Source organism: Anabrus simplex, chromosome 8 (assembly GCF_040414725.1).
Source record: "Anabrus simplex isolate iqAnaSimp1 chromosome 8, ASM4041472v1, whole genome shotgun sequence".
NCBI lineage: Eukaryota > Metazoa > Arthropoda > Insecta > Orthoptera > Tettigoniidae > Anabrus > Anabrus simplex.
In genome coordinates, this window is record NC_090272.1 from 211,760,925 (window position 1) to 211,787,046 (window position 26,122).

Sequence of the window (26,122 nt, forward strand, 5' to 3'; positions counted from 1 at the left end):
GTAATTTCGACCTCACTTTTTATAGAGCGCTGTGGATTCCAATAATGCGTTATCTGTACTTCGCATGTATTCGATTTATACTACCACCCTGGATGAAAACACACCGTAAGAATTTGAAATGGTACAGCTGCTTTATGTAGTTCGTAACACAGTACATTGTGCCATATATCTTCGTTTTTGTCGTGTGCAGATCTTCGCGACAACCGCATGAACCCTGTATTTTATAACGAGTCATTAATTGGGCTCATTAATAGGAGATATGTCTTCAGAGCACTGATGAAAGTGAATTTTCCGTATATCGTGAATTAACGGAGAAAGTTGAAACTACATAAACCACAGTCATCTTTTCTGCATAAGCTGGTCGTCTTCATACGCCACGGTCTCCAGCGCTAGACAATCATTTTGCAGTGTGGTTGATAGTTTAGGAAGAATTTGTCAAATTTTGATAACATGAGAGCGAAAGAGAATGGCCTCAGGATGGTGTGTTAGGAGGGCTATAAATGGTCGTTTTCGTATTCCCCATCCCTTCTCCTTGTCGACATACTTACCTGAGATAAACACGCAGTCCGTCTCCCCTTTCCCACATGATATTCATGACGTGGTCTCCCAACCCCAGGCTAAAGGGCGCCACCCTGCTTGTTACTCATGTACGTAATGATCGAGTTTATGTGCTGGACTAGTTACTGCCTTCCGATCAACGACTGCAAATAAAACGTGTCGCGTTATGTACTGTTTCATCTGTTTGGTAAACTCGGATCACAATATGGTTATGTAATTCAGACTTCACCGGGCGAGTTGGCCGTGGGGTTAGAGGCGCGTGGCTGTGAGCTTGCATCCCGAAGATAGTGGGTTCGAAACCCACTGTCGGCAGCCCTGAAGATGGTTTTCTGTGGTTTCCCATTTTCACACCAGGCAAATGCTGGGGCTGTACCTTAATTAAGGCCACAGCCGCTTCCTTACAATTCCTAGGCCTTTCCTATCCTATCGTCGTCATAATACCTATCTGTGTCGGTGCGACGTAAAGCCACTAGCAAAAAAAAAATCCGACTTCAGTTAATGATGCAATAAAGGCTGAGATGGTAAGTAGATACCTTAGTTGGAAAAAAAAAGGAATTGAGGAAAACAAGAGCTTACAGAAGAGGACGAGATAATCACTATAGATGAAAAGTGGCTGCATATAAAAATATACAAAGGAAGACGAAATGTAGTTGAAATAAGTATCTCATCTGTACTAATATTATAAAGAGAGAAAGTTGGCGAGTTTGTTCGTGGAGGCTTGGAAACTACTGAACCGATTTTACTATTTCACTATTAGAAAGTGTGTTTCTTCATGATTATTATAGGCTATATGCAATGATCTTAGCTTGTCTGAGAGCTGATGGGTTTTAAAATGTTTAATTCAGAAAAAGATATGCGACCAGGACCTTTAAAAGTGAATACGCTCCCTGAACACTTAGTCCTAAGAAAGAACGGGGCCCACTTCATCATGCAGCCTGCTTAGAATTCTTCAGTTTTCTTAAGAAAAAAAAAAAGAAGCATTTTCTTCCTGATGCTAGTACAGTATTCGGGGGAGAAAATGCGTTATTTCTTTTGTTGTATTTTGACGCACACTTTGTGATAAGCAAAAACAAAATAACGGGTAAACTCAGTCTTATCAAGAAAGATACAGGATTAAGAAATGTCCATATGCATTTTCTTGGTAACTGGAACGGTTTGCCAGGAGATTACACGTTTTTATGTTAAATAAGCATTTCAAGCTTGTGGCGCAGAACGCTCTACTCCGCGAGGTGGAACACCAGGGCAATTAAAGAAAATGTGGAATGAGGCAAAGGAAATTTACCTCTAAAGAGAAGACACTATCTCATCTCTAAGACGTACAACTGAACTGATACGCTAATTGATGTACTGGCTGAGGTAAGAGACGAAACGTGACCGAAAAATTGATCACAGGTAAGTTCTTGACCAGTTCATTATTGTTACCAACAGTGTTCAAATCCGGGGTCATGGGAAATGCTGATGAAATATAAGAATGAATGACTGAAAGATGAGTGTTGGAAGTTGCGTGGTTGGCAGATAAGTAACCTACACGAATATTATCAGTTAAATATAAGAATTTCAACTCGTATGATTGCACTTCGGAACATATTAAAGCATTTCGCTATCCTCAGAGGCGCAGTAGGTTAGTCGCTTTCCTTATATTCCCAATTCGATCTTGGCTAAGGTCAGTGGCATCGGAGGGTGTTCTTAGCTTCCAGTGCGTTAATCAGCTCGTAAATGTCAAAATTTCGGTCACCTCGACGTCATTGGAAATCAAGCAATTGAAGGCACGTTAAACAAATATACTACTGCTACTACATATGATTTGGCACATCATATCAATTTAGATTGCTACAGTCCACCAACCTGTATAGGTCATCAGGGATGCAGTAGAATTGTACGTTTCCACTATCTCTCTGTCTCTTACTAAATATACGATCAAGAGTATGTGACCTGATTTTTATTTTTCCCTTGCCCAGAAAACGGATGTCAAAATTCCTGACAGTTTGAAGTAACATCTAAGCTGACCTCAGTAGTGCAGTCCTGTTCCCAAGTTAGCGGATTTGATCCGTGCTGAGGTCAGTGGGATTTTGAGGGTGTTCAAATGCGACAGGTCCCTGTCATATGCTTCCAGCACATTAAATACAGCACCTGCGGGACAAAATTCCGACACGCAAGCGTCTCTTAAAGTCTCTAACAATTGAGCGGGATTGGACGAACTCTTGAAATTATACAGAAAAAGATAACTCTTCATTTTCCATGGTCTGAGGATCTATGAATCTGCACCATAAGAAAAGATTATGATCGTCGAACCTAATCAAGAAGAGGAACAAAACGGATTTAGACCTCATCGATCCGCTATTGACCTCATCTTTGCTTCTAGGATGCTGTTCGAGAAAAGCTGGGAGAGGAGTAAGCTTATAGTGGTAGTCTCTTATTATAGATAAAGCATTATCACATCCCTTTGGGACTTAAGAAGTGGGTGTCAAGAAGTTACACGAGTAAAACATCAAGACACTAAGAGCCGTATCTAAGTACAAGCTGCTAGGTTTGGATGGTTGGAGTGAGAACGAGAAGTACAGCGCTGCAGGTAAGTTAGTTAATAAGCAATTTAGATGAAGTCATAAAGATAGACAAGTAGGAAGATAAAAATACAAATGCATTAGTGTTTGTGGATATGATATACGAGGTGAACAGCCAAACCAAAACTATGGACTGGAAGCTGCAACACTGACCAGCAGGGACAACCTTTAACTACAAGGAGCAGAAATTGTTCCTTGTGTCAAGCACACAGAAAACCAGAAGGGATAAAATCAGAAACGAATCAGTTCGCCTCCAGTTAGGGCTAAAACAGTGTGTACTTGATATTCTAGAAGAATCACGACTGAAATGGTTTGGCCACATTATGAGAATGGAACCTATCAGAACACTCAAGGCTTACTTTGAAACATGTATGAAAGAGAGATCTCTGGATAAAGACCGCGAGGCAGACCTAGAGATGGCTGTATGAAGACCTCGTAAAGATTAAGAGTCCAAAATGGGAGAGGATAATGGTCAAAAGGCACAAGTTTATAGAAGAGGCTTGCTCATTCGCACACCTGGCCTGCTGGAGTAGACAAGGGATTCCAATAACCGCTCTATGAACAGATGAATATTGCTACAGCTGTTTGCTAGTGTTAGCGTTGCATCCTTATGCACATAGCTTTGAAATGAACGTACCTTTGAAAATATGTGAAGTCCTTTTTGTGGAGGAAGATTATTGAACTTGGATAACCCGCCCACATGCAGACGCTTATGAAAGTAATTTGGAAATGATAAATGAATCATTGGTCCCTCAACGAAGAAGGGTGGAAGACACGTTTTGTCTATAATGAAGGTTTTGCTCTATGGAAACAGTGTATTTCCAGATTTAGCTGTATCAAAATAGCGAAGGAATATAGAAATAAAATTTGAGAGTCATAGCGATAGAACCAGCCGTGAAAGCCTTAATTGGCAAAATTGAGTGTGTTGGGGATGAGTTTTGTTGAGAGCATAATACCCCCGGATAAGTTTGCTAGTTAATGTTTTTGTATAGGTATTTGCATTGTTCGTGTAATACCTTCTTCGAATTGAAAGATGCTTGAAAAAATCGGCGGAATCCAGAAATAATTTTCTTAGGTGGAAAATAAACTTCGAATCTCTCAACGTTGGAAGACTTTGTCTCTCTTCCGGTGATTTTAAAACTTTATGGTCTTGAAACTTCAAACAAAATTGTCAGCGCATGTCAAAACACTTCATATCGTGTTATTTTACATGTATCGATTGTATTCTTTATTTGTGTAAGGGTGCACAGCTGTGAGTTTGCATTTGGGAGATAGTGGGGTTCGAACCCCACTGTCGGCAGCCCTGAAGATAGTTTCCCGTAGTTTCCCATTTTCACACCTGGCAAATGCTGGGGTTGCACCTGAAGGCCACGGTCGCTTCCTTTCCACTCTTAGCCCTTTCCTGTCCCATCATTACCATAAGACCTATCTGTATCGGTGCGACGTACAAGCCAATTGGTTGCCAATTTGTATTCTTTATTTTGGTGTTATACTGGATTTTTAAAATCATCTATAATCTGTTACAAAGTTGATTTTTCCAGGTCACGACTTGCTGTTTTTAAATCACTGTAATCCCAATGATAATTTTAATGCGCCGTTGTTACGCCTTTGTTTAGAAAATAGTAAATTCGTTTATAGTATGCACAGTTCTCATGTTATGTTAGCACAGACTTCCCTTGTGAGTACGAATTAATTATCTCATAAATATTCCCTTGTAATTCACCTAAGATACATTTTCTGAAGTTGATATATTTTGTAGAAGTCGCAAAACATTGCGTGGTTTTGTACACCACCATGTATGTCACATACCAGAAGCAGCATGATCCAAAGAGTAGAAATTTATTTTCAGCTACCGGGTCACTACTTTATTGATGCAAGTTTATAGTAGTCTCGTGATGTTTTCAGTCCGGGCCATAGAGTATTGACTTTTTCCCGGTGCGCTGAGGCGTTCCGAGCTGGGAGCGAACGGGCCGGCGGCAGGCTGGCTGTCTGCTGCATGCGCTCGGGCCCTTGGTCAAGAGACTGCTCAACTGGAGTATCTCAGACATTGTCACCGTGTCTAGCGGTCAGTCATGCAGTAACTTACGAGCCCAGAATGTATGAATATATATGCTTCGTAATTTAATTTTAATGTCCCTTCATTTGTTGTGAGTTTTGCTCTGAATAGTGGACCTAGTAAATCGGACTCGGCTCTACAATATTCATATGTAAGTACAGTATCCTTAAAAGCCAACCGAGTGGACCGGAATTCGAACCTTCAGCTTTGAACATACAAGGAGAACGCCTCATGTGACTACACCACGCAGCCAGTCAATTACCTACTTGTGAACGCATGTTAGGTGGATATTTCTGTTCAGAGTGCAGAACCATCTTGGGGGCGAAACTTTAGGAACGTCTCTTGTCACTCTCGCCTGAGCGGATCTGATCGCGTAGCTGAGAGTTTGCTTTCGGGAGATAGTGTGTTCGAACCCCATTCTCGGCAGCCCTGAAGATTGTTTTCCATGGTTTCCCATGTTGTCACCAGGCACATATTTAGCTGTAACTTAGTTAAGGTCACGGTCGCTTCCTTTCCAATCCTACACCTGCCCTGTCCCATTATCGCTATAAGATCCACTTGTGTTGGTGCGACGTAAGAAAATAATCCTTAGACGAGCCGGGAATCGAGCCCGACACCTATGTGTAAGAGATTGAAAAGTACTTTACACTATGGGAAGAAGGGCTTTCTATAAATTTTATGGTATCGAGTGAGTTGGCCGTGCGGTTAGGGTCGCGTAGCTGTGAGCTTGCATCCTAGAAATGGTGGGCTCGAACCCCTCCGTCGCCAGCCCTGAATATGGTTTTTTGTGGTTTCCAGTTTTCATACCAGGCAATTGCTGGGGCTGTGCCGTAATTAAGGCCATGGCCGCTATCTTTACGTCCTTCCGCCGCCGAAAACCTCCGATGTGTTAGTGTGACGTTAAATCACTAGCAATATATATGACTGAATTTTCTGTATCGCACCATGTGGGGTCTTAATCTTAAATTTGAAAAAGCACCTTGCTCTGTAATGGCTCGTGGCCTTCGAAGAGGCCCGGTACAAGTCTTTCGAGTTGACGCCGTATAGGGGACCTGCGTGTCTGTGAGCCCTACCTGTGATGTATTATTATTATTATTATTATTATTATTATTATTATTATTATTATTATTATTTCGTGTGGCTATTTCTAGCCGAGTGCAGCCCTTGTAAGGCAGACCCTCCGATGAGGGTGGGCGGCATCTGCCATGTGTAGGTAACTGCGTGTTGTTGTGGTGGAGGATAGTGTTGTGTGTGAGTTGCAGGGATGTTGGGGACAGCACACACAGCCCCCAGGCCACTGGAATTAACCAATTAAGGTTAAAATCCCCGGCCCGGTCGGGAATCGAACCCGGGACCCTCTGGACCGAAGGCTAGTAGGCTGACCATTCAGCCAACGAGTCGGTCAATTCTAATGATGAAGACGGCAAACACACCCAGCCTCCAGACCATTAGAATTAACTAATGAAGGTTAGAAACCCTGATCCGGCCGGGAATCGAACTCTCGACCAAAGGCCAACATGCTAATCATTTAGCCATGGAGCCGGACATAATAATAATAATAATAATAATAATAATAATAATAATAATAATAATAATAATAATATGGTGGCCATAGCTACTGTGTGTAGGCATTATGACTTGACGTCGTCTAGCCTGCCTGCGTATCAGTTTCGACGTTCACCGGCTGAGTTGACTACGTAGTTCGGGTTTTCCGTGGTTTCCGTTTTTTCACGCCAATCAAATGCTGGGATTGTACCTAAATTAAGGCCATGGTCGCTTCCTTCCCAGTCCTATTCTGGCCTAACCCATCTACGGTCTGTGCTAAGCTGTTAACTAGTTAGAAAAATATAGACAGTCCGTTTTACTCTACCAGATGGCAAGGGAACAGATCACAGGGTGATCTGTGGCTGTTATAATACATTTTATCAGGTGAGCTCCAAATGTATCATAAGAGATCTTTTACATGCGGACATTGTATGACCAGGAGTGTCAAATTGACTTTTTTGTCTGTCCTTCAGAAGACCCGCTTCCTAGAAAACATAAAAATAGTTAGTAGGGTGTAAAACCAAAAATCCCTATACCTCTGTCAGGCCTGAACCCACGATCTTGGAATCTGGAGGCCAGCAGTGTACCACTGATTCGCAGAGAGAGCTAACCTGACAGAATTAGTCAAATTTTTTAAAGGTGGAAAATAACTTTGGCTCATTCCTACAACTTAACTCACTGTGTGCATCCATTGCGTGACTGTAGATGGTCCTTAACATCAGTATTTCATACAGTAACATAATTTGTACACAGCCTCTCTGGAATGTGAATCTTATGCCACATCAGAACATCTTTACCAGAAGTTACAGTACAAATTCTGTATGGTTCTCTCTGGCATAAGGAGTGTGCTAAGTGTCATTAACTCCACATTTAGAAAAATCTCACGTGGTTCAGTTTAGCTCAAGATTCTCCATTTATTGTCTCTCTGGAATAATACATGCTTGTGTGTCTTGCCTTACATATTGCTTGTAACATGATGAAATGTGTAATTGTATTTCTTTTTCTCTTTTTTTTTTTATAGGCAACTATAGGTATAGACTTCTTATCGAAGACGATGTACCTTGAAGATAGAACGGTAAGTATGTACTTTAAATATGAAACACTTATTTATATGTGTTAAAGTTAAGATTTTCCAACTGGAAAAATAATTTAAATGTTGTAGTTTTGTTCTTTACAACCATTCTTTCCTTCAATGAAATGAATGCTGGTAAATCCAGGCTAATAATTTAGTTTCCACATTTTGTGTGCAAACAAGAAATATCAGAGCTGGACCTTAAGTTAGGCCACAGATGCTTACTTATTAGTCCTCTCCCTCCCCTGTTTCTGTTGGGGCCCCAGAACATTGACTTAAATTTTAAATTACTGTTCTGGTACTGGTCAAGATTACACCGGGGCCAGGGTTACCAACTTTGGACTTCAAAAGCATCATCTTATGGGATCTTCAAAATAACACTTTTTTTGTTACTATTATATGTTTTAATGAAGAGATGTTTTGTTAATCACCAACAAGGTAGTGAGGAAGGTATGCAGGTAGCATGGTTTCAACATTCTCAGTGAAATTATGCAGGGGCTCCAGGGCCAGACATTAACTGCCTGAATTCACCAATATAAGTCTCACAACTGACTTCAGTTACAAAAAGCTAGTGCCTCCACAGATTCAACTTGATCCTTTACGATGCTGTGTTATGCTTCCGGAGTGTCATTGAAGGCAGGGGCCCGGGGCTATAATTGTCACAGTCTTGGATTGCTACGGACCTTCATATGGTTTGTGTTCATAACCTTTACATCATGATAATCATCAACCGCCTGATGCACAAAGCCTACGGACAAGCAAAAATCACACAATAAAAAGGCATTGGCAATATTACCAGCAGTTCATAGTGTAAGAAGCAGCCTTGCTATTTGGCAAGGAATATTTTGCATAAAATTAACATATGTAGGACATACTTTTTGAGGTCTCTTTTAATTTAAAAGTTTGCCCTACAAGTTAAGCGGCCTGCCTCCTACCGAGAGACCCCAGTTTCAATTCCCAGCCAGGTCGGGTATCATTCTTACGTAGTCCGAGGGGTAGTTCGAAATCGGTTCTGCCTTCACAAGAAGAGTTGAGGAGCTGTCTGACAGTCGGAGCATGGCCCCATTCTTGATAGCCGAGAATAACAGCTAAGAGGATTTGTTACTCTACACCGTGGTCACTGCGTAATCTGCAGGCCTTTGGGCTGTGCAACAGTTCCTTGGTAAACTAAGGTTCATAAAGGCTGTAATGCTTTATTATTATTATTATTATTATTATTATTATTATTATTATTATTATTATTATTATTATTATTATTATTATTATTATTATTATTATTATTATATAATTCACTGGGGCTATCAAGCACCACGTTAAGTCTTGTTGCATTTGACACTGTACTTGGTCTTCTTTAGAGCCCAAATTTCCCTCATTCTTTGTGAGTGGGCCTGCTTACGCTCCTCTGTCCAAGGGGCACCGTGTCTTCTCTTCGGTTGCTCGTCTCGGTTTAGCCCATTCGTCAATATTTTCTTGCGGAAGAGATCTCTGTTAGGGCGTCTTCAGCTGAGATATGTAGCATTTGCAGGTCTTCTTTGGTATTTCTAAACCAGGGAATTGGGGTTTTGGGGTTTGAATCAAAAAAGTTAAAGATTTCCTTAGTTAACTTTCTTCTGTCCATTCTTTTCAGATGACCGTAAAATCGTGCCAGTCTTTTTCTGATTGTGTCGGTAATTTTCTCTATTTTGCTGTAGACTTCCTTGTTGGATTTCTTTTGATGGATTCCATTTCTGTACTTTGATCCCAAGATTCCTCTCACAATTTTGCGTTCTCTTTTCTCCAGTTCTTCAAGGAGTCCTTTGTTGGCATTTAGAGACAGGGTTTCGGCTGCATATAGAACTACTGGCTTCAGAACTGTTTCATAGTGACGTATCTTGGTGTTTTGGAAAAGGCATTTTTTGTTGTAGATTGTGCGGGATGTTTGGTAGGCTATTTCCAGTTTGCGTACTCGCTCCTGAAGTGCTTCTTTGTCCAGTCCATTTTTCATGATGATCTCACCCAGGTATTTGAATTTGTCTACTCGGGTGATGTCCCCGTATTTTGTATGGAGTTTTGGTGGAGCCTCTTTGATGTTAGTCATTACTTCTGTTTTCTCAAACGATATCTGCAAACCAGTTTGTTCGGCAATTTCCTTTAAAATTTCAACTTGAGCTCTAGTGGTTTCTATGTCTTTGAGAGAACAGCAATATCATCGGCAAATGCTAAGCAGTCTGTTGTGATCCCCTTGGATTTGGTTCCTATTCTCAATGGACTGTAGTTGGTTTCCTGTAATCTCACAGGTTCTGATCTTTTCAAGAACACAGTTAAAGAGTATCGGGGATAGCCTATCACCTTGTCGGACTCCTGTTTTGATGTTAAAGGAATGCGAGAGACATCCGTGGAACTTCACCTTGGATTTTGTATCGGTCAGGGTGGCTCTAATTAATGCCAGCAGTTTCAAATCAACTCCAGATTCATTTAAGATGTTTAGCAGGACTTCCCGGTCAATGGAGTCGTACGTTTTCTTAAAGTCCACAAAGACAGACACATACTGCTTGGACCTTAGTGTACAATATCTGATGATCGTTTTGAGATTCTGGATCTGTTCAGCTGTTGAGCGACCTTTTCTGAACCCTCCTTGGTATTAACCTATTTGATGTTCGACTTGTGCTTCCAAACGCTCCAGGATGGCAAGTGATAGAATTTTGTAAGTCACGGGTAGCAAAGATATTCCTCTGTAGTTGTTGATGTTCTTCATGCTGCCTTTTTTGTGTAATGGTTGGATCAAAGCTATTTTCCAATCTTCGGGTAGGGTCTCCTTGTTCCAAATTTCTTCTATTTGCTTTTGCAAGATATCAAGTGATTCCTCTAGGGCATATTTCCATAGTTCTGCTACTACTGAGTCTTCCCCCAGCGCTTTGTTATTTTTGAGACGGCCAATGTGGCACATGATTTCATCTCTGTTGGGTGGTCTGGAATCGGGGTACCTGAGTAAGGGTTCCTTGGTCTCAATGGCACTTTGTGGTTTAGAGCAATTAAGTAAATTCTTGAAGTAATCTGCCAGAATGCTGCAATTTTCTTCATTTGAAGTCACCAGTGTGCCGTCCTTTTGCTCAAAGCATAGAGATGGTGGTTTATAGCCAGTGAGTTTGCGTTTGAAGGCTCTGTAGTACTCTCTGCTTTCATTCTTCCTAAAGTTTTGTTCTATCTTTTCAATGAGAGATTTTTAGTATTTACGTTTCTCAGTTCTGAACACCCTAGCTGCTTGGGCACGTTGGGTTTTGTAGGTTTCCCAATCATTTTCTGATTTTGTAGAGTAGTACTGTTTCCACGCATTGAGTCTTTCTTGGAGGACTGATTCGCAGATACTATTCCACCAGGCATGCTTTTTGCTTCTGTTGATTTCTGCAACGTCTTTGGCGGCCTCAACAAGGAGACTTTTGGCGTTGTTAAAGTCATTCATTTGGTCTAGCCTTCTCCTGGAACTCCTCGACCCTTTGCCGAAGTTTATCATTGTCGAAGCGTGTGATCTGTTCGGTTGTCTTCCTTGTGTTTACGGGAATTGGTTTGAATTTGATAAGAGACATATAATGATCTGAGGCCATATTGATGCCTTTCTTAACCTTGACGTTCATAATCTCAGGGCTGCTTCTGCTGGAGATTGCAACATGATCAATTTGGAACTCTCCAAGAGCTTGGACAGGAGAACGTCAGGTCATTTGTTTTCTCGGTAGATGGCGAAAGTGGGTCGACATGACCTGCAGGTTGTGATTTTCCCAAATGGACACCAGTCTTTTGCCGTTGGGATTGGTTCTTTTGTGAGCAGGGTAATTTCCTATAACTTTCTTGTACTTCTGTTCACAACCTAGTTGGGCATTGAAGTCACCCAAAAGAAGCTTGACATGGTGTTTGGGGATTTTGTTTAATTTTTCATCCAGTAGGTCCCAGAAATTATCAACTTCGTCTGGATCAGACTTGTACTTATCGTTTGTAGGAGCATGTGCGTTAATTAGGGCGTGGGTTTTGTTCGCGCATTTAATTGTGAGTATAGACAATCTGTCATTCACTGGTTCAAAATTTGCAACCGATTTAAGGATCTTGGTTCTAACAGCAAACACGGTTCCAAGCATCACAGCTCCATTGAGGATTCCTCTTTGCGCTTTGCTCTTGAAAAATCGGTTGCCTTCGGATTCGAAAATCTCTTCATCTGGGTACCTTGTTTCCTGTAGGGCCGTTATGGATATCTGATTTTCGTGAAGAGCTTTGGTGAGGGTTTTCAGCTTGCCAGTTTGTGTAAGTGAATTTATGTTGAAAGTTGCTAGAAAGGTTTTAGATTTTGGCCTGAGTTTTTGACTCTTCGGGGTACACCGAGATGCTCCGACTTGTCTCTTGCATGATGTCGAGTCTCCCCCAGAATCCGAACGAGACTCGTGCGCCGTGGTGTTCACGACGAGGGATTTATCCGAAGATTTACCCCCCTGGGGTATGTTTCTTGAAATGTTGTGCCATCATGCTTTTTGACTTGACTTTGCTTTGGATGGGTACCCATCCTTTTACAACTAGGGTTGTTAGCCCTAGAGGTTGCCTCAAGATGTTTTCTGGCTTCTGGTCATTTACCAGTCTTCGCCGTAACCCTGGCAAGAGACCAGGTTTTTTTTTCGCGGTGGTATTTTATTTCCCTACTACCCTCTGACTCTGCTGGCGGCAGAGGCAGCGAGCTTCCCCAATTCCAATGGGACGCGCCCGATGGAGGTAACAGGTAAATCCCCACATGGGTATTATTATTATTATTATTATTATTATTATTATTATTATTATTATTATTATTATTATTATTATTATTATCATTTTCCTGGGTTGTGAATTGCCTCTGATAAAATATTTCCTGGCTAGGAATCTGAGAAATCTGGGTAAATCATACCTTCATGTTCAATATACTACTCTCTCTCTTCAGAATTGTCATTTTATTTGTTCATATTTATAGTCTTTTCTCTTTTTGCAAATACCCACTTAGGGTAATTGTACAGCCATCTCACTTACATCAAAACACTTCTTTTACAATGATAACAGTATAATACATGATGCTAGAATTTGAACTGATCTGTAGTAAATTAACTCTAGTGAGTTATTGTTTAACAAAGAACTAATCAGATAGCATAATGATATTCTACAAGGCCCTCAGGCACTGACTGTGTACTAGTCATTCTAAATCAGCTTTCACCTTATACCACAAGAAGTCTGAGACAGTATGCTTTTTAATTGTAACATTGACAGTATCCATTCACTCTCAAAGAATTATCCTACATCCTTTTTCTTGTCTGAAGCCATTTTTTATAACTTAGAAAGAATAATTACAAATGTAAATAATGTCCTTAGGTGCGGCTACAACTGTGGGACACAGCGGGGCAGGAGCGATTCAGGAGCCTCATCCCATCGTATATACGTGATTCAACTGTAGCTGTTGTGGTCTACGATATAACCAGTGAGTATCTTCTCTTATTCTGGTATACTAATACTCTGCACTGCTTTACTTCTGAATTGACGCTTCGGCCGATTTTGGCTCTGTCTGGTGGTTATGTGCTGCCATTCACATCGACTTATATCGACAAGAGTGCGATCTCGAAACCCAGTAGCCAACTCTTAATATTTACATTCACCATGTCGTTAACCTATCTCGCTCAGCGTGTGTGGTATTCGATACGGTTCGTGACCTTTATTTATCTTCAGTAATTGGAGTTTTTCATATTAGTCTTTATCTCTCTAATATAGTACAGTATAACATAGTTTACAGTTTAGCAGAGCATTAGTACAATACAGGTTTAGTGGTTCAGTGTATAAAAATAGTTGTAGTTTTATTTACATCTGCGCAGTGGTTAGTGTATGGTACTTAGTTTGTGCATGTTTAGCATGTCTCAGTATAGTTCAGGAAAGACAATTGGGAAGAAAGTGATTCTGAGATCAGTAGTGTGTTCCTTTTTTATGCCATAAAACCTTTCCTGAGCCAGCCATTGCCAGTGAGTGATGTGTTATTTCCTCATTCTCTTTTATTCTTAATGTATTCTTTTTAAGTGTTGGATGTTTGTTAGTGTGTATAGTTTTTGTGAATTTGTATCCAGTCCTGATTCATTAGCTTTTCTGAGTATGGTATTAAATTTTACGAGGGCTGTTAGCTGTGGTCGTATTGCATCAGCTGTTCTCGCGTGCCAGTAGCGCACTGGCAAGAGGTAAGGCGGTGCTCATTTGTTTTGCGAAACTTCAATTTAGAAGTAAAACCGTGCGGAGTATAAATAGTTCTGTGTGTTGATCTGATTGAATACTTTATGATCTTTGCACGAGATAGAGCTTCAAGGCTGCCAGAACTGTCGAAACTTACTTTTTTGCAATTCAGACAAAGTAATGCAAGTTCCATCGTTGTGCACAGGCATTTGTAGTGAAAATGGAAAGACTGTGTTGGAAATGATTGCAGACATCTTAAACTCTTGTTCATGTTTTGATTTGAATTATGAAAAAGTACAGATGTTGGTCCATATAGATAACTAAGTTGCTCTGGACAAGAATATTGTTTTTGGGTGCTTGAACTGGAGAGGTCAGAAAAAATAAAACTTTAGCATCACAATTTCTTTCTCTCCTTCTGGACACGCAACCCTACTTACAGTGGCTGAGCAGTTCGGGTTATGTAGCTGTCAGCTTGCATTCGGGAGATAGTGGGTTCGAACCCTACAGTCGACAGCCCTGAAGATTGTTTTACATGGTTTCCCATTTTCACACCAGGCAAATGCTGGAGCTGTACCTTAATTAAGGGCATGGTCACTTCCTTCCTGGTTCTAGCCCTTTCATATCCCATCGCAAATTGTAAAACAAAACAAAAAATCAGTGCCCGTGATTGGACAGTTTGTCATTTTATTGAGAAGTTCTGGATTATCCCCGTGTACTGCCTTGATATTTGCAAGGTAATTGACTCAAGTACTTCTCTTCCTTTACTTACAAAAAACCAAATCCCATGGTGCAACAGTCCTGAAGGGCCTTGGCCTGTCAAGCGACTGCTGCTCAGCCTGAAGGTCTGCAGATTATGAGCAGTTGTGTAGTTGGTACAACTAATCCTCTTGCTGTTATTCTTGGCTTTCTGGACTGGGTCCGTTATCTCACTATCAGATAATTTCTCAGTTGTAATCACATATGTTGAGTGGATCTCGAACCAGCCCTCAGATCCAGGTAAAAATCCCTGATCTGGCCAGAATAAAACCTAGAGCCTCTATGTAGGAGGCAAGCTCACTATCCTTACACCACCGGGCCAGCACCCTACAAAGGATAGGAAAATATGAAATAAGACAGGAGATGTGTGTAATTAGGCATAACAGATAACTAACAAATCTTAGAGTACAAGCTACAAATAAAAACACAGCTGGTAGCTTGTACTCTTTAAGATTTGTTAGTAATCTGTTATGCCTAATTACACACACACAGCACACAATTACACAGTTTGCTCTCCCTCTACTCTGTGTTCAGTTCAGTCACACGAATTCACTCACACTTAGTCTATACAACTACACTACACACACTCCTAAAATTGTCACTCGACCCCTAGGGCATTTCACATTCACAAAACAACTTTTAGTAGCCGCACACATACGTTTGCACGCGTGCAGTCACACAGGCATGGCAGTCTTCTTCCATCATCCCTCATCGCTCTTCCGTACTGCTATCAATCCATCGTCCTGATGCAGTGCTTTATCGATACTGGAGCATCCTGATCCAGTATTCAGCTGTTCACACCTCGCAGCACTCCCTCACTGACTGCACTCTTTGCTCAGTATCGCTGTCTGGGTGAGTCCACCACTGAACTGTGTCGCGCTTGATCGTCTGCCTGTATATAAGGAGACCAGTTGTTCCAGAACCGTCCGGAAGCTGGATACATTTAGAAGCTTCTTGAAGTAGAAGGCTCCAGGTTGGTCATTTTCATTATTTCTATTTGGGCCTCGCAAAGTCACATGGAGTGAATAATGAGGGCCCGGCCTTGCTTGTCCATGGGTGGTGCAGGTGGCGGGAGTGGGCAAGCTATATTTTTGACGTCACTGCTACAAACACAGCCCCAAAATCCAAACCCCATGGCACAGCAGCCCCGAAGGGCCTTGGCCTACCAAGAGACCGCTGCTCAGCCCAAAGACCTGCAGATTATGAGATGTCATGTGGTCAGTACAACGAATTCTCTGTCATTATTCTCCGTTTTCTAGAACGGAGCCGCCATCTTACAATCAGATAGCTCCTCAATTGTAATCACGTAGGCTGAGTGGACCTTGAACCAGCCCTTAGATCTAGGTAAAAATCCCTGACCTGGCCAGGAATTGAACCTGGGGCCTCCGGGTAAGAGGCAGGCACGTCACCCTTACACTGTGGGGCCGGAAAAACACTGGCTAAACTTCTGCCCAAAGTCACACATTGGAGTGGCGGACGCTCTAACCATTACACTAGTTCAACCCTGAAAATCCTTGAAAAGTGATGCGACGGCAAAAATGTCACTAATGCAGTGAGACCAAAATATAACCCTACAGCTTGCATGCTGGTGTAAGAATGAGCTCAACAGTTTGGCTGATTGGCCACTTACGCATTGAATCAGCAGAAGTTTAGGATATAATGTTAATATCAGCTATAGAGTTCAGACCCTCTTGCCTACTGTCAGTCGCAATCTAGTTGGGCAGTTTTCATTAGAATGGCAGGCACTCGCTCTTCTGCCTTTTCACATCCTCAGGAAAACTGATTGTCATTTTTCCAAGCTCTTAAAGGATCTGCCAGTGGACAGAAAACCAACATGACAGCAATATTAACGCAAAAAAGCATTTTTAAAAAAAATATGTGTGTGCACAAGTAAAAATTCAAAGAAAACATTATTTATGATGCTAATATTTTATTTTTGGTGTGTATGTGTGTGTATATATATAAATAATCTCTCTCTCTCTCGTGCAAAATGATTTCCAGAGAACAGCGTGTTTCCAAGACATGTCGTTAAAATTTGTCAAAACCTGGAGAATGTTAAGACTCAAGACTAAGACTGACTGAGCAAGAGTTAAAACTATGTTTGTTATATTAGTGCACTATCTTGCAGTAAACCTCCATGCTCTGATAGCTGACCGAGGGTGTTTCTGTTTTTATTTTGTCATTTGTTTAATCTATTCCAAGTTCCTTGCCAATCTGTGGTGTTCAAAATAAGATACTCACGCAGTGCTAGTGTACTCCAAATTGAAACGGAGTAATTTGTATATGGTTTGTACTTGCTTACTGTGAAAAGTAAAGAAAAGGCGAGAGGGTAAGTGGACGCCATGAATCACACATGGATGTGTGTAGCAGTTTTAGAATTAAATGGTACAGTTTGTCATTTTGTATTTTATTTTATTTGTTCAAAGTAAGGATATCACACTCTAATACTCAAAAGTATGTGCCAAAACAAAAACATTATTTTCTAGGAAATTATTAGAGGTTCAAACAAAAATTCATATACATTTTTCTGGCAAATCAAATTTCAGATACATCCTGTGTGCTCCATTGCTTACCGGGCGAGTTGGTTGTGCGGTTATGAGCACGCAGCTGTGAGCTCGCATTTGGGAGATAGTGGGATCGAACCCCACTGTTAGCAGCCCTAAAGATGGTTTTCCGTAGTTCCCATTTTCACACCAGGAAAATGCTGGGGCTGTACCTTAATTAAGGCCACGGCCACTTCCCTCACATTCCTAGGCCTTTGCTGTCCCATCGTTGCCATAAGACCTATCTGTGTCGGTGCGACGTAAAGCAAATAGCTCCACTGCTCAGTAGGACTAACTGTTTAGGCAACATATTCAGCTTTAAGGGTCCCAAACATATGTCTTCATTTAAATTGCTTCACATTTTCTTTCGTTACATAGCCCCCTTAAAAGGTAGCTTGATAGTAAATAGCCTGTGTGTTAACCAAAGGTATCAGCTATAACCTTGCCAAATTTGAACTCCATCCATCTAGTAGTTTTTATGTGAAAACAGACAAACAGGCAAACATACAAACTTTGAGATTTATTATTGCTGGCATTTTCCCCCTTAAATCACGGTTCTTGCAGGAACTCTTTGATATTCCAGGATGATTCATAGCCCATGTTACCCGGAATGATATTATCCTTCAAATGGGTAAAGAAATTTCAAAATCAGTCTGGTAGTGTCTGAGGTGGTGGTGGTGGTGGTGGTGATTATTGTTTTAAGAGGTACTAGTAGGCAACCATCTTACATATAACACTAATCAGAGGGGGGGAAAATGGAAGGGTTCCAGCGCTTCAAAAAATGAAGGTATCAGCCAAAGAAAGAAGAGGGCCACGAAGGGCGTGAAAATGAAAAACTGCCTACGCCTTGAGTGCTCTAGTACCGTTGGTCAGAAAAGAATAAGAGTTTACCTAGGGAGATCAGATAGGATGTATGAAAAAGAGGGGGAGCAATGACAGGGTTCAGCTAAGGGCCCCGTGATGGCCAACCCACGCTCCCAAGTTCAGAGCCCCTGGAGCCCCTCTTGGTCGCCTCTTACAACAGGCAGGGTATACCATGGGTGTTATTCTACTGCCTCTACCCACAGGGCGAGGTAGTATCTGAGATTACCTCTTACATATAAATAAATACACAGTCTCTCTTTAGTGTACATATTATTATTCATAATCATCAGTGTTCTGCCATATGGTAGGTCTTCACATGGCAGCTCTCCACGCATCCTGTCTCTTGCCAGCCTCTTTCTTTCCTCATACTTGTATTCTATCCTGATACTGTCCAGCATCTGATATCTTCTCCGTCCTCTTTGTCTTTTTCTATTTATCGTTCCATCTATAGCATCTACAAGCAAGCAATCTCTCGTCATCCAATGACCAATCCAACTGTGCTTTCTCTTCTTGATTACTTTTAATAATTTTCTCTCTTCCCCAACTCTTCTCAAGACTCCTACATTCTTTACTTTTTCTGTACATTGTATACTTTCCATTCTCCACATCCACATCTCACATACTTCCAGTCTTCTTTCATCCTCTTTTCTAAATGTCCAATATCTATACAAAGAAAATTTGCATAAACCTTTTTCTGGCAAATCGAATTTTAAGTACACTGCTCTGCTCCAGTGTTTAATAGGAATAACACCAGGCAAATGCTGGGGCTGTACCTTAATTAAGGCCACGGCGGCTTCCTTCCAACTCCTAGGTCTTTCCTATCCCATCGTCGCCATAAGACCTATCTGTGTCGGCGCGACGTAAAGCCCCTAGCAAAAAATAAAAAAATAAAAGAAAATAGGAATAACCATTCAGGCAGCCTATTCACTTTTAAGTATCCCAGGCATAGGTTTTCCTGACGTGCTTCAAATTTCTTTTGCCACATGGCCCACTGAAGAGGAATGTGATAGTAAAACACAGAGAAGCATCTTTTTCTGGAATATTGTTAGAGTTACGAAGGAAATGCTTAGAAACTTTTTTCTAGCAAATACTGTAGAATTATAAGTATACTCGGTGACTCCACTATTTAATAGGACTAAGCCTTTAGGCTTTGCTGGCAGAACCTAGTGTTTACAGTGCACTATGTCTTCTGGTATAGGCTAGAGCAATTTTGTTACTTTCATAGATCTGTCTCTGTCTTATCCTTGGCTTTGACAATATGAAAGTGACTGAGGTATGAGCGATGCTAGTAATGCCAATCCTTATGCAGCCAGTCCCTGCTATGAATGGTGTGAAAATGTTGCTCATAGGGTCGGTTGGTGCATGCATTTCAGTGGGCTTGGCAGACTGATATGTAATAGCAACTCTGGCTCAGTGATGAAAGCAACGGGAAACTACCTCAATCCTCATTTCCCTAGTACGCCTCTTCAGTGATGCCTAGGCCATCTATGACAGCTGATGGCAGAGCTGTTGAGTATCCCACCAGCGGAATCGCTGACGGACTGAACATACAAGCCTTTAGTGTATCGACTCTAAGGGCCCCAGCTGTACATTTTCCTATGACTTACTTTATATTTTATTTCCCTGCATTGCCTCCTTAAGATAAACTGTAATACTAAGTAGCTTAAATGTTAACCAAAGGATTCAGTTGCTTGCTTGCCAAATTTGAGGACAATCCGTCAAGTAGTTTTTACGTGAAAGAAACAAAGACAGAGACCCAGGATAAAGCATGCATCAAAATACAGCATCCCCCTTTGGGTGGGTGGGTGGGGGGCGCTAGAATAACGCCCACGGTATCCCCAGCCTGTCGTAAGAGGCGAATAAAAGGGGCCCCAGGAATTCTCAACTTGAGAGAGTGGGCTGGCAACCACAGGGCTTATAACTGAGTCGTGGTATTGCTTCCACTTATGTCAGGCTCTTGACTTTCATCTATCCTATCTGAGCTCTCTTGGTCAACCCCTGTTCTTTTCCGACTCCAACGGTATTAGAGCACTTGAGGCCTAGGGAGTCTCATTTTCACACCCTTCGTGGTCCTTGTCTATCTTCAGCCGATACCTTCATTTTTTGAATTGATGGATCTCTTCCATTTTTTATCTCTGATTAGTGTTATGTAGAGGATAGTTGCCTACTTGTACTTCGTCTTAAAACAATAATCACCACCACCACCCCAAAATGCAGCAAAGTAGCTTTTCCTCAAAACCTATTAGAGATATGAAGAAAATCCAGATAAATTTATTTCTAGGAAATTGAATTTCAGGTACACTTGGTGCGCTCCATTGTTCATTAGGAATAACCATTTAGGCAGCATATTCAATATTTAAGGGTCCCAAATGTATGTTTTCTTCTGACTTGGTTCACATTTTCATTCACTATATAGCCCCCTTAAAAGATGACATGATAGTAAGGCCATCCAACACGGAGCTACTCATTAGTAATTGATTGGTAACTCAAGTTTCCCGCCGATTACTTGGGAGTCACTCCCTGTGTATTTGAATAGAAAGCGACACACTGCGCTACCAGTTAGTAATCTGTTAGTAACTAGTTTGTGATCAGTTCCAGGTGACTCGCGGAGCCAGTCACCAGCAAGTTTAGTTTCTCAGTTCCCAGTGATCAAGTGCCTTTTTACGATGGCGAGCGAACAAGTTTTCAACATAAAGTTAGTGGGGGAAATTTAAAAACACCCCGTACTGTACAATTATACACTGAATTAACACACAAGAAAGGACATTCCAGAGAAAGGATGGAGTGAAGTTGCAGAACAAGTTGGAATGACACTTAAGTAGGTTTATTATTTAATCAATAGGTAATGCCAGTAAAGTGACAACAATGGTTTTATATCAGTATTTTAATGTCAGTAATAAAGTGACATACATCAGTCTTCGGATAGGAGATAACGCTGATAGTCCATATAATAAAAATAAAATAATTATAAATGAAGTAATGATACAGGATAGAAAAGACACAACACAGAATACTGTCACTAAGTAGTTCGTAATTTTTGTAACTATATAATGCAAAGTTGAACTCAGCAAAGTTTTGATACAATACTCCGCATAAGTCTTCCTTAAAATTTATTGAAAATCTGCTGTAGATGTAATATGTTCATCATTAATTAGGAAAATTATGTCCATTTATAGATATTACAAATTTTTGCCCTCCTTTTTTGAAGATTATGTTCTGGCATATTCTTGATAAAGCACACTGTAAAATACGGCACTAATGATGAACAACATGAAACAATGAACATGTGATCAAAGTTTTAATACCTTGGGGAGTGGATGCTCGTACAGGCCTACCAGAAATGCATTCCAGGAAAGGGTAAAATGGAAATAGCATATCTCTATCAAAGATCAAACAATCTACCAATATCACACAAATAGGCAAAAGTCAAAGTTCAGAAACACATTTTTTTCCATTGCGAAGATAAGAATGCATCTGGAGTTAAAAAATAGTGAGCTAAATAATTTCTTAGTGCGTTAGCTGCTGACTTATCGTTTATGGATAAATTTTGTGCTGGTATTACAGGATATTGATCACTGGATGTTTCACTGCCTTCTGAATTCCTTGGTATGTACTCAAGCCCTTCACGTTTACGGACGTAATGTTGGAGAACACAAACAGCTTTAATTATGTCATTTACCTTCTCCGGATCTCGGCAGCATAGAGGGCCATTTAAAACTGCACGCTTCTCAGCTGCCATTCCAAAAGCACACTCAGTAGTTTCCTTCCTCGGACTAATCTGTAATTGAAGATTCTTTTCAAAATATCTAACACCTTTTGGATAGGTCCTCATCAGGAAACGTGATAATGGGAATGCTTCGTCTGCTGCAGAGTTGTAGGATCAGTAATTTCCTTGACTGTCCCAATTTACTCCAGTTGCTACCAATTCATGTTCCTTCCCGCAACACCTGACAGGCTGTTACCTTTTACTTACCCAGGTGCAGAACGGAATCATACAGGAACTCTTGGTTTATGCAAGCCCCAAGATCCCTGAGCGAAATTAGTGGGATGGTGGATATATTTTACTCGTCAGCTAGTGAAATTCGCGGACATCTTATGGATGCTTCATAGACAGTGTGCTCCTTGTATCTTGTTCTGTGCATTTGGCAACTGGAAGTTATACTTCCTTCGGTCATATCAAATGTATGAACACTTTTGTTTTCATTTCTTCCTTATGTGTTTTGTAAATATGTTTGTTATATATTGCTTAGTTATAGATAGTAGTAGTAGTAGTAGTAAGTGCTGTTAATATTGTTATTATTTGAATGTATTATATCATCTGTAATTGGAGAATTAATAACTCTGATGATAAATAAACAAATTAAATCATTGCGGAAACACGAAACATGCCTCCATCACTGTTTCTTCCGGCAAGTCTGGTTTTAATAGTCGTGAATAAACCATCGGCATCGCAGGAAGCCAGTAGTATAATCGAGTTGTATGATTTGTAATTTAAATTTCTGGAACCTGTATTGGGGAATATCTCAATTCTAACGTGTTTTCCGTCGAGTGCTCCTATGCAGTTTGTAAGATTCCACAATGACTGAAATTGTTGAGCAAATTTTTGCATTGTTGATGATTCGGCACACTCAAGTGTTCTTCATCCAAATTGTTCCACATGATTGCTAGTCTCTACTACAATGCACCCAACTGTTCTCTCTCCTATGCAGAAGTATAGTGAAAGAGACACAAACGTTTCTCCAGTTGCTAAATACCTGAAAATAAATAAACGAAAGCTATGGAATCCTAATACTACTCATCTTTACTTATTTTACATAAATTATAATTATATGTATTTCTTCATTCAAGTACACCTAGGATACCTTATTTTAATTTTGGGGGAATAATTTTTGTTTTAGTGCCTGAATGTAAGGAAAAATGGAAAAATATGCGGACTGTCTTCGTATGTCACATGAAATCTGGTGTGAGCGATTCTAGATCCAAAAATAGGAAACCATACTATTTGGCAGTAGTGATGCAGTTCACTCTTCCATTTATCAAGGCATTGTGTAAGTCTTCGGGGAACTTGCCTGAGTACCCCAGAAGGAAAGATGTTTAGATTTTGATGATAGTGACGAGGACAGTGTCACTGAAATAAACTCTGTATCTGCAGGGTCATTTGAGCCTTCACAACCACCACTGCTGCTGCTTCTTCCCAACTCCACCCCCTGTGAAACCTCAACAACCTGGAAGGTCAAGTGAACGACACACAGAGCCACCATCAAAGCACGTAAAGAAGCGTGTTGTACGAAACGATGCAGTTGATAACAGATTCATTGAGTATTTCCAAGTCAAAAAAGCGAAATTTTCTTCGTCTACACAGGGGAAAACAAGTAACAATCCAAGGAGCAAGGCCCTGAAAATGTTTGTACTAAGTATACTGCCAGATCTCGAGTCAATGACTAATATTCAGGTGAGACAATTTAAAAGAAAATGTCTTGAAACTATTGACGAGGTACTGTTGCCACCTCCCCACCTCTCTAGTAACCCAGCATGCACAACTTCACTTCCATCTTTCTCCCCTTCTTCTAGTGACCTTTCGTCCATACATCAACCTCTCAGCCTAACCTCTCACAGTTTTCATTGTGAACCGAGTGCGACCGAACCAACACAGGATTCAACAGGATATTATGAAGCAGTTGGCAAAGCACTTACCGATACCTATGAACCTTCGTACTGAGCAAAAGTGAAATGTTATTAGAAATATCATGCAACATGCATTTTGTTAAAATTGTTTTCTTTTGGAATTATTTTGTAAGCTTTTAATTTTTAAGTTCAATTTTCTTACCAGTTCTGAGAGTTGTTAGCACTCTTTCCTCAGCACTCACACATTCCCTCATATTTGTATTTTGCTGTCGAATGGCAGGCGCAATAAGGCGTACCAAGTCCATATAACTGTGTTTGGTCATACGATAAAAAGAAATAAATTTAGCATCCGTTTGTTCGAGCTCCTTTGCTGCTGTGAATAATCTGCAGTGGATGTTCTTCTTTTAAAGCTATGGGTGAACCCAATACCTTCTTCTATTTTTTTCTCCTGAAATAATAAAACACAATAATGTCTTCACCGGGCGAGTTGGCCGTGCGCATAGAGGCGCGTGGCTGTGAGCTTGCATCCGGGAGATAGTAGGTTCGAATCCCACTATCGGCAGCCCTGAAGATGGTTTTCCGTGGTTTCCCATTTTCACACCAGGCAAATGCTGGGGCTGTACCTTAATTAAGGCCACGGCCGCTTCCTTCCAACTCCTAGGCCTTTCCTATCCCATCGTCGCCATAAGACCTATCTGTGTCGGTGTGACGTAAAGCCCCTAGCAAAAAAAAAAATATATATATATAATGTCTTCGTCACTTGAGTCAGTGGTTGACCTTCCAAAAAGTTGAGAAGAGATCTAGCGAGCCCGCACCAAACTTTACAAATGGCTAATTAGGAAGAATCCGTCTCCGTACAGCAGCTTCTTGTGTGGAGCCGAGTCACTATTCAGTTACTAACCAGTTTGCAACCCCGATTAGAAAACCAGTCACGTTTCTAATGAGTAGCTCTGTGTATAGAAGGCCTAAGTCACCTATGTGTTAACCAAAGGTATCAGCTGTAAGCTTGCCAAATTTGAGCTCAATCAGTCAAGTAGTTTTTATGCGTAAAAAGCAGACAGGCAAATAAACAAACTTTGATATTTATTATTGCTGTAATTTTTTCCCTAAATCACAGTTCTTGTGGGAACACTTTGATATTCCAGGATATTACATAGCCTGTTACCCAGAATATTAGCTTTCAAACAGTGAAAGAAATTTCAAAATTGGTCTGGTAGTTTGAGATTACCCGTTACATACCCACAAACACAGTCTCTATATATTAGTAGAGATTAGCTGAAGGAGGTCTCACAGACTGAAACATGTATTTTTATCTGTAAGTAGTGAATGGTGAAGTAAAACATTCCATTTAAAGGAATAATTATTTTATTAATTAAAGTCAATACGGAATAAACATGATATTCATCAATTGCAGTTTCAGAATCGTAAGTTTGCAGATTCAGTGCTGACTGAGGTAGTGTATATTTGAAGGGCAAACAAAAATCTTAGCACTCAGTATCGTTGTTGGTGGTATTCTTGCTGTCACCCGACAAAATTAAATCAACTCATACACGGTATCTGTCTTGTAAAATTCCACTTCAGGAAGCCTACAGCTCTGTAGCTTGGCCAGACGATGATTATTATTATTATTATTATTATTATTATTATTATTATTATTTGATCATCCTACTAGATGCATGTGCTTGTTTTTCAACAGATGCCAACTCATTCCATCAAACATCTAAGTGGATCGATGATGTTCGGACAGAACGTGGCAGCGACGTGATCATCATGCTTGTTGGTAACAAAACAGACTTGTCGGATAAGAGGCAGGTGTCGACCGAGGAAGGAGAACGCAAAGCCAAGGAGCTGAACGTCATGTTCATCGAGACCAGTGCGAAAGCGGGCTACAATGTTAAGCAGGTACATGAGGTTGTATTCTCTCATATTATATCAGTTTGTGTTGAGTGATCTACTAACCATGGGAATAAGGTAATTCTCTTTGAGTGTGCCATGTTTTGCTGTGTTACTAAATCCTATCCTGAGAGTGGTACACTTGATTCATAATTTATAGATCTTGGTAGATTCTCCAAGAATGTGTGTTGTAGAGGATGTTAGCAAAAAGTAGAAATCGGTAGAAGCACATGAGGTTATCATGGGTTGACTACATATCCAGACGGGCCAACTTTCCCAATTTAAGCGGGAGACTCACGATTTTTCATAGTTTCTCCCAATTGCCGGGACCGATCTCCCGATTTTCAGAGCAGTTTCAGTAATTTTGGTATTATTTTAAACTCCCGCGCGTTTCCTTCCATCGATATATGGCTGATGGATAGTAGTTCTAATAATGACAACCAGTTGGCAATACAGG

General features: G+C 40.7%; 1 protein-coding gene across 4 annotated transcripts in view; it reads left to right on the forward strand.

The window, feature by feature from the left end:
* The window catches only part of LOC136878990 (ras-related protein Rab6), a 159,718-nt gene that overhangs the window by 57,780 nt on the left and 75,816 nt on the right, over positions 1–26,122 (forward strand). For 2 of the 4 annotated variants that reach the window (XM_067152655.2, XM_067152656.2), the window contains exons 3-5: positions 7,742–7,795; positions 13,145–13,250; positions 25,469–25,683. In XM_067152655.2, coding sequence (XP_067008756.1) covers positions 7,742–7,795; positions 13,145–13,250; positions 25,469–25,683 — 375 coding nt within the window. The remainder of the gene's footprint in view (positions 1–7,741; positions 7,796–13,144; positions 13,251–25,468; positions 25,684–26,122) is intronic. The other 2 variants (XM_067152657.2, XM_067152659.2) reach the window with 1 other exon arrangement.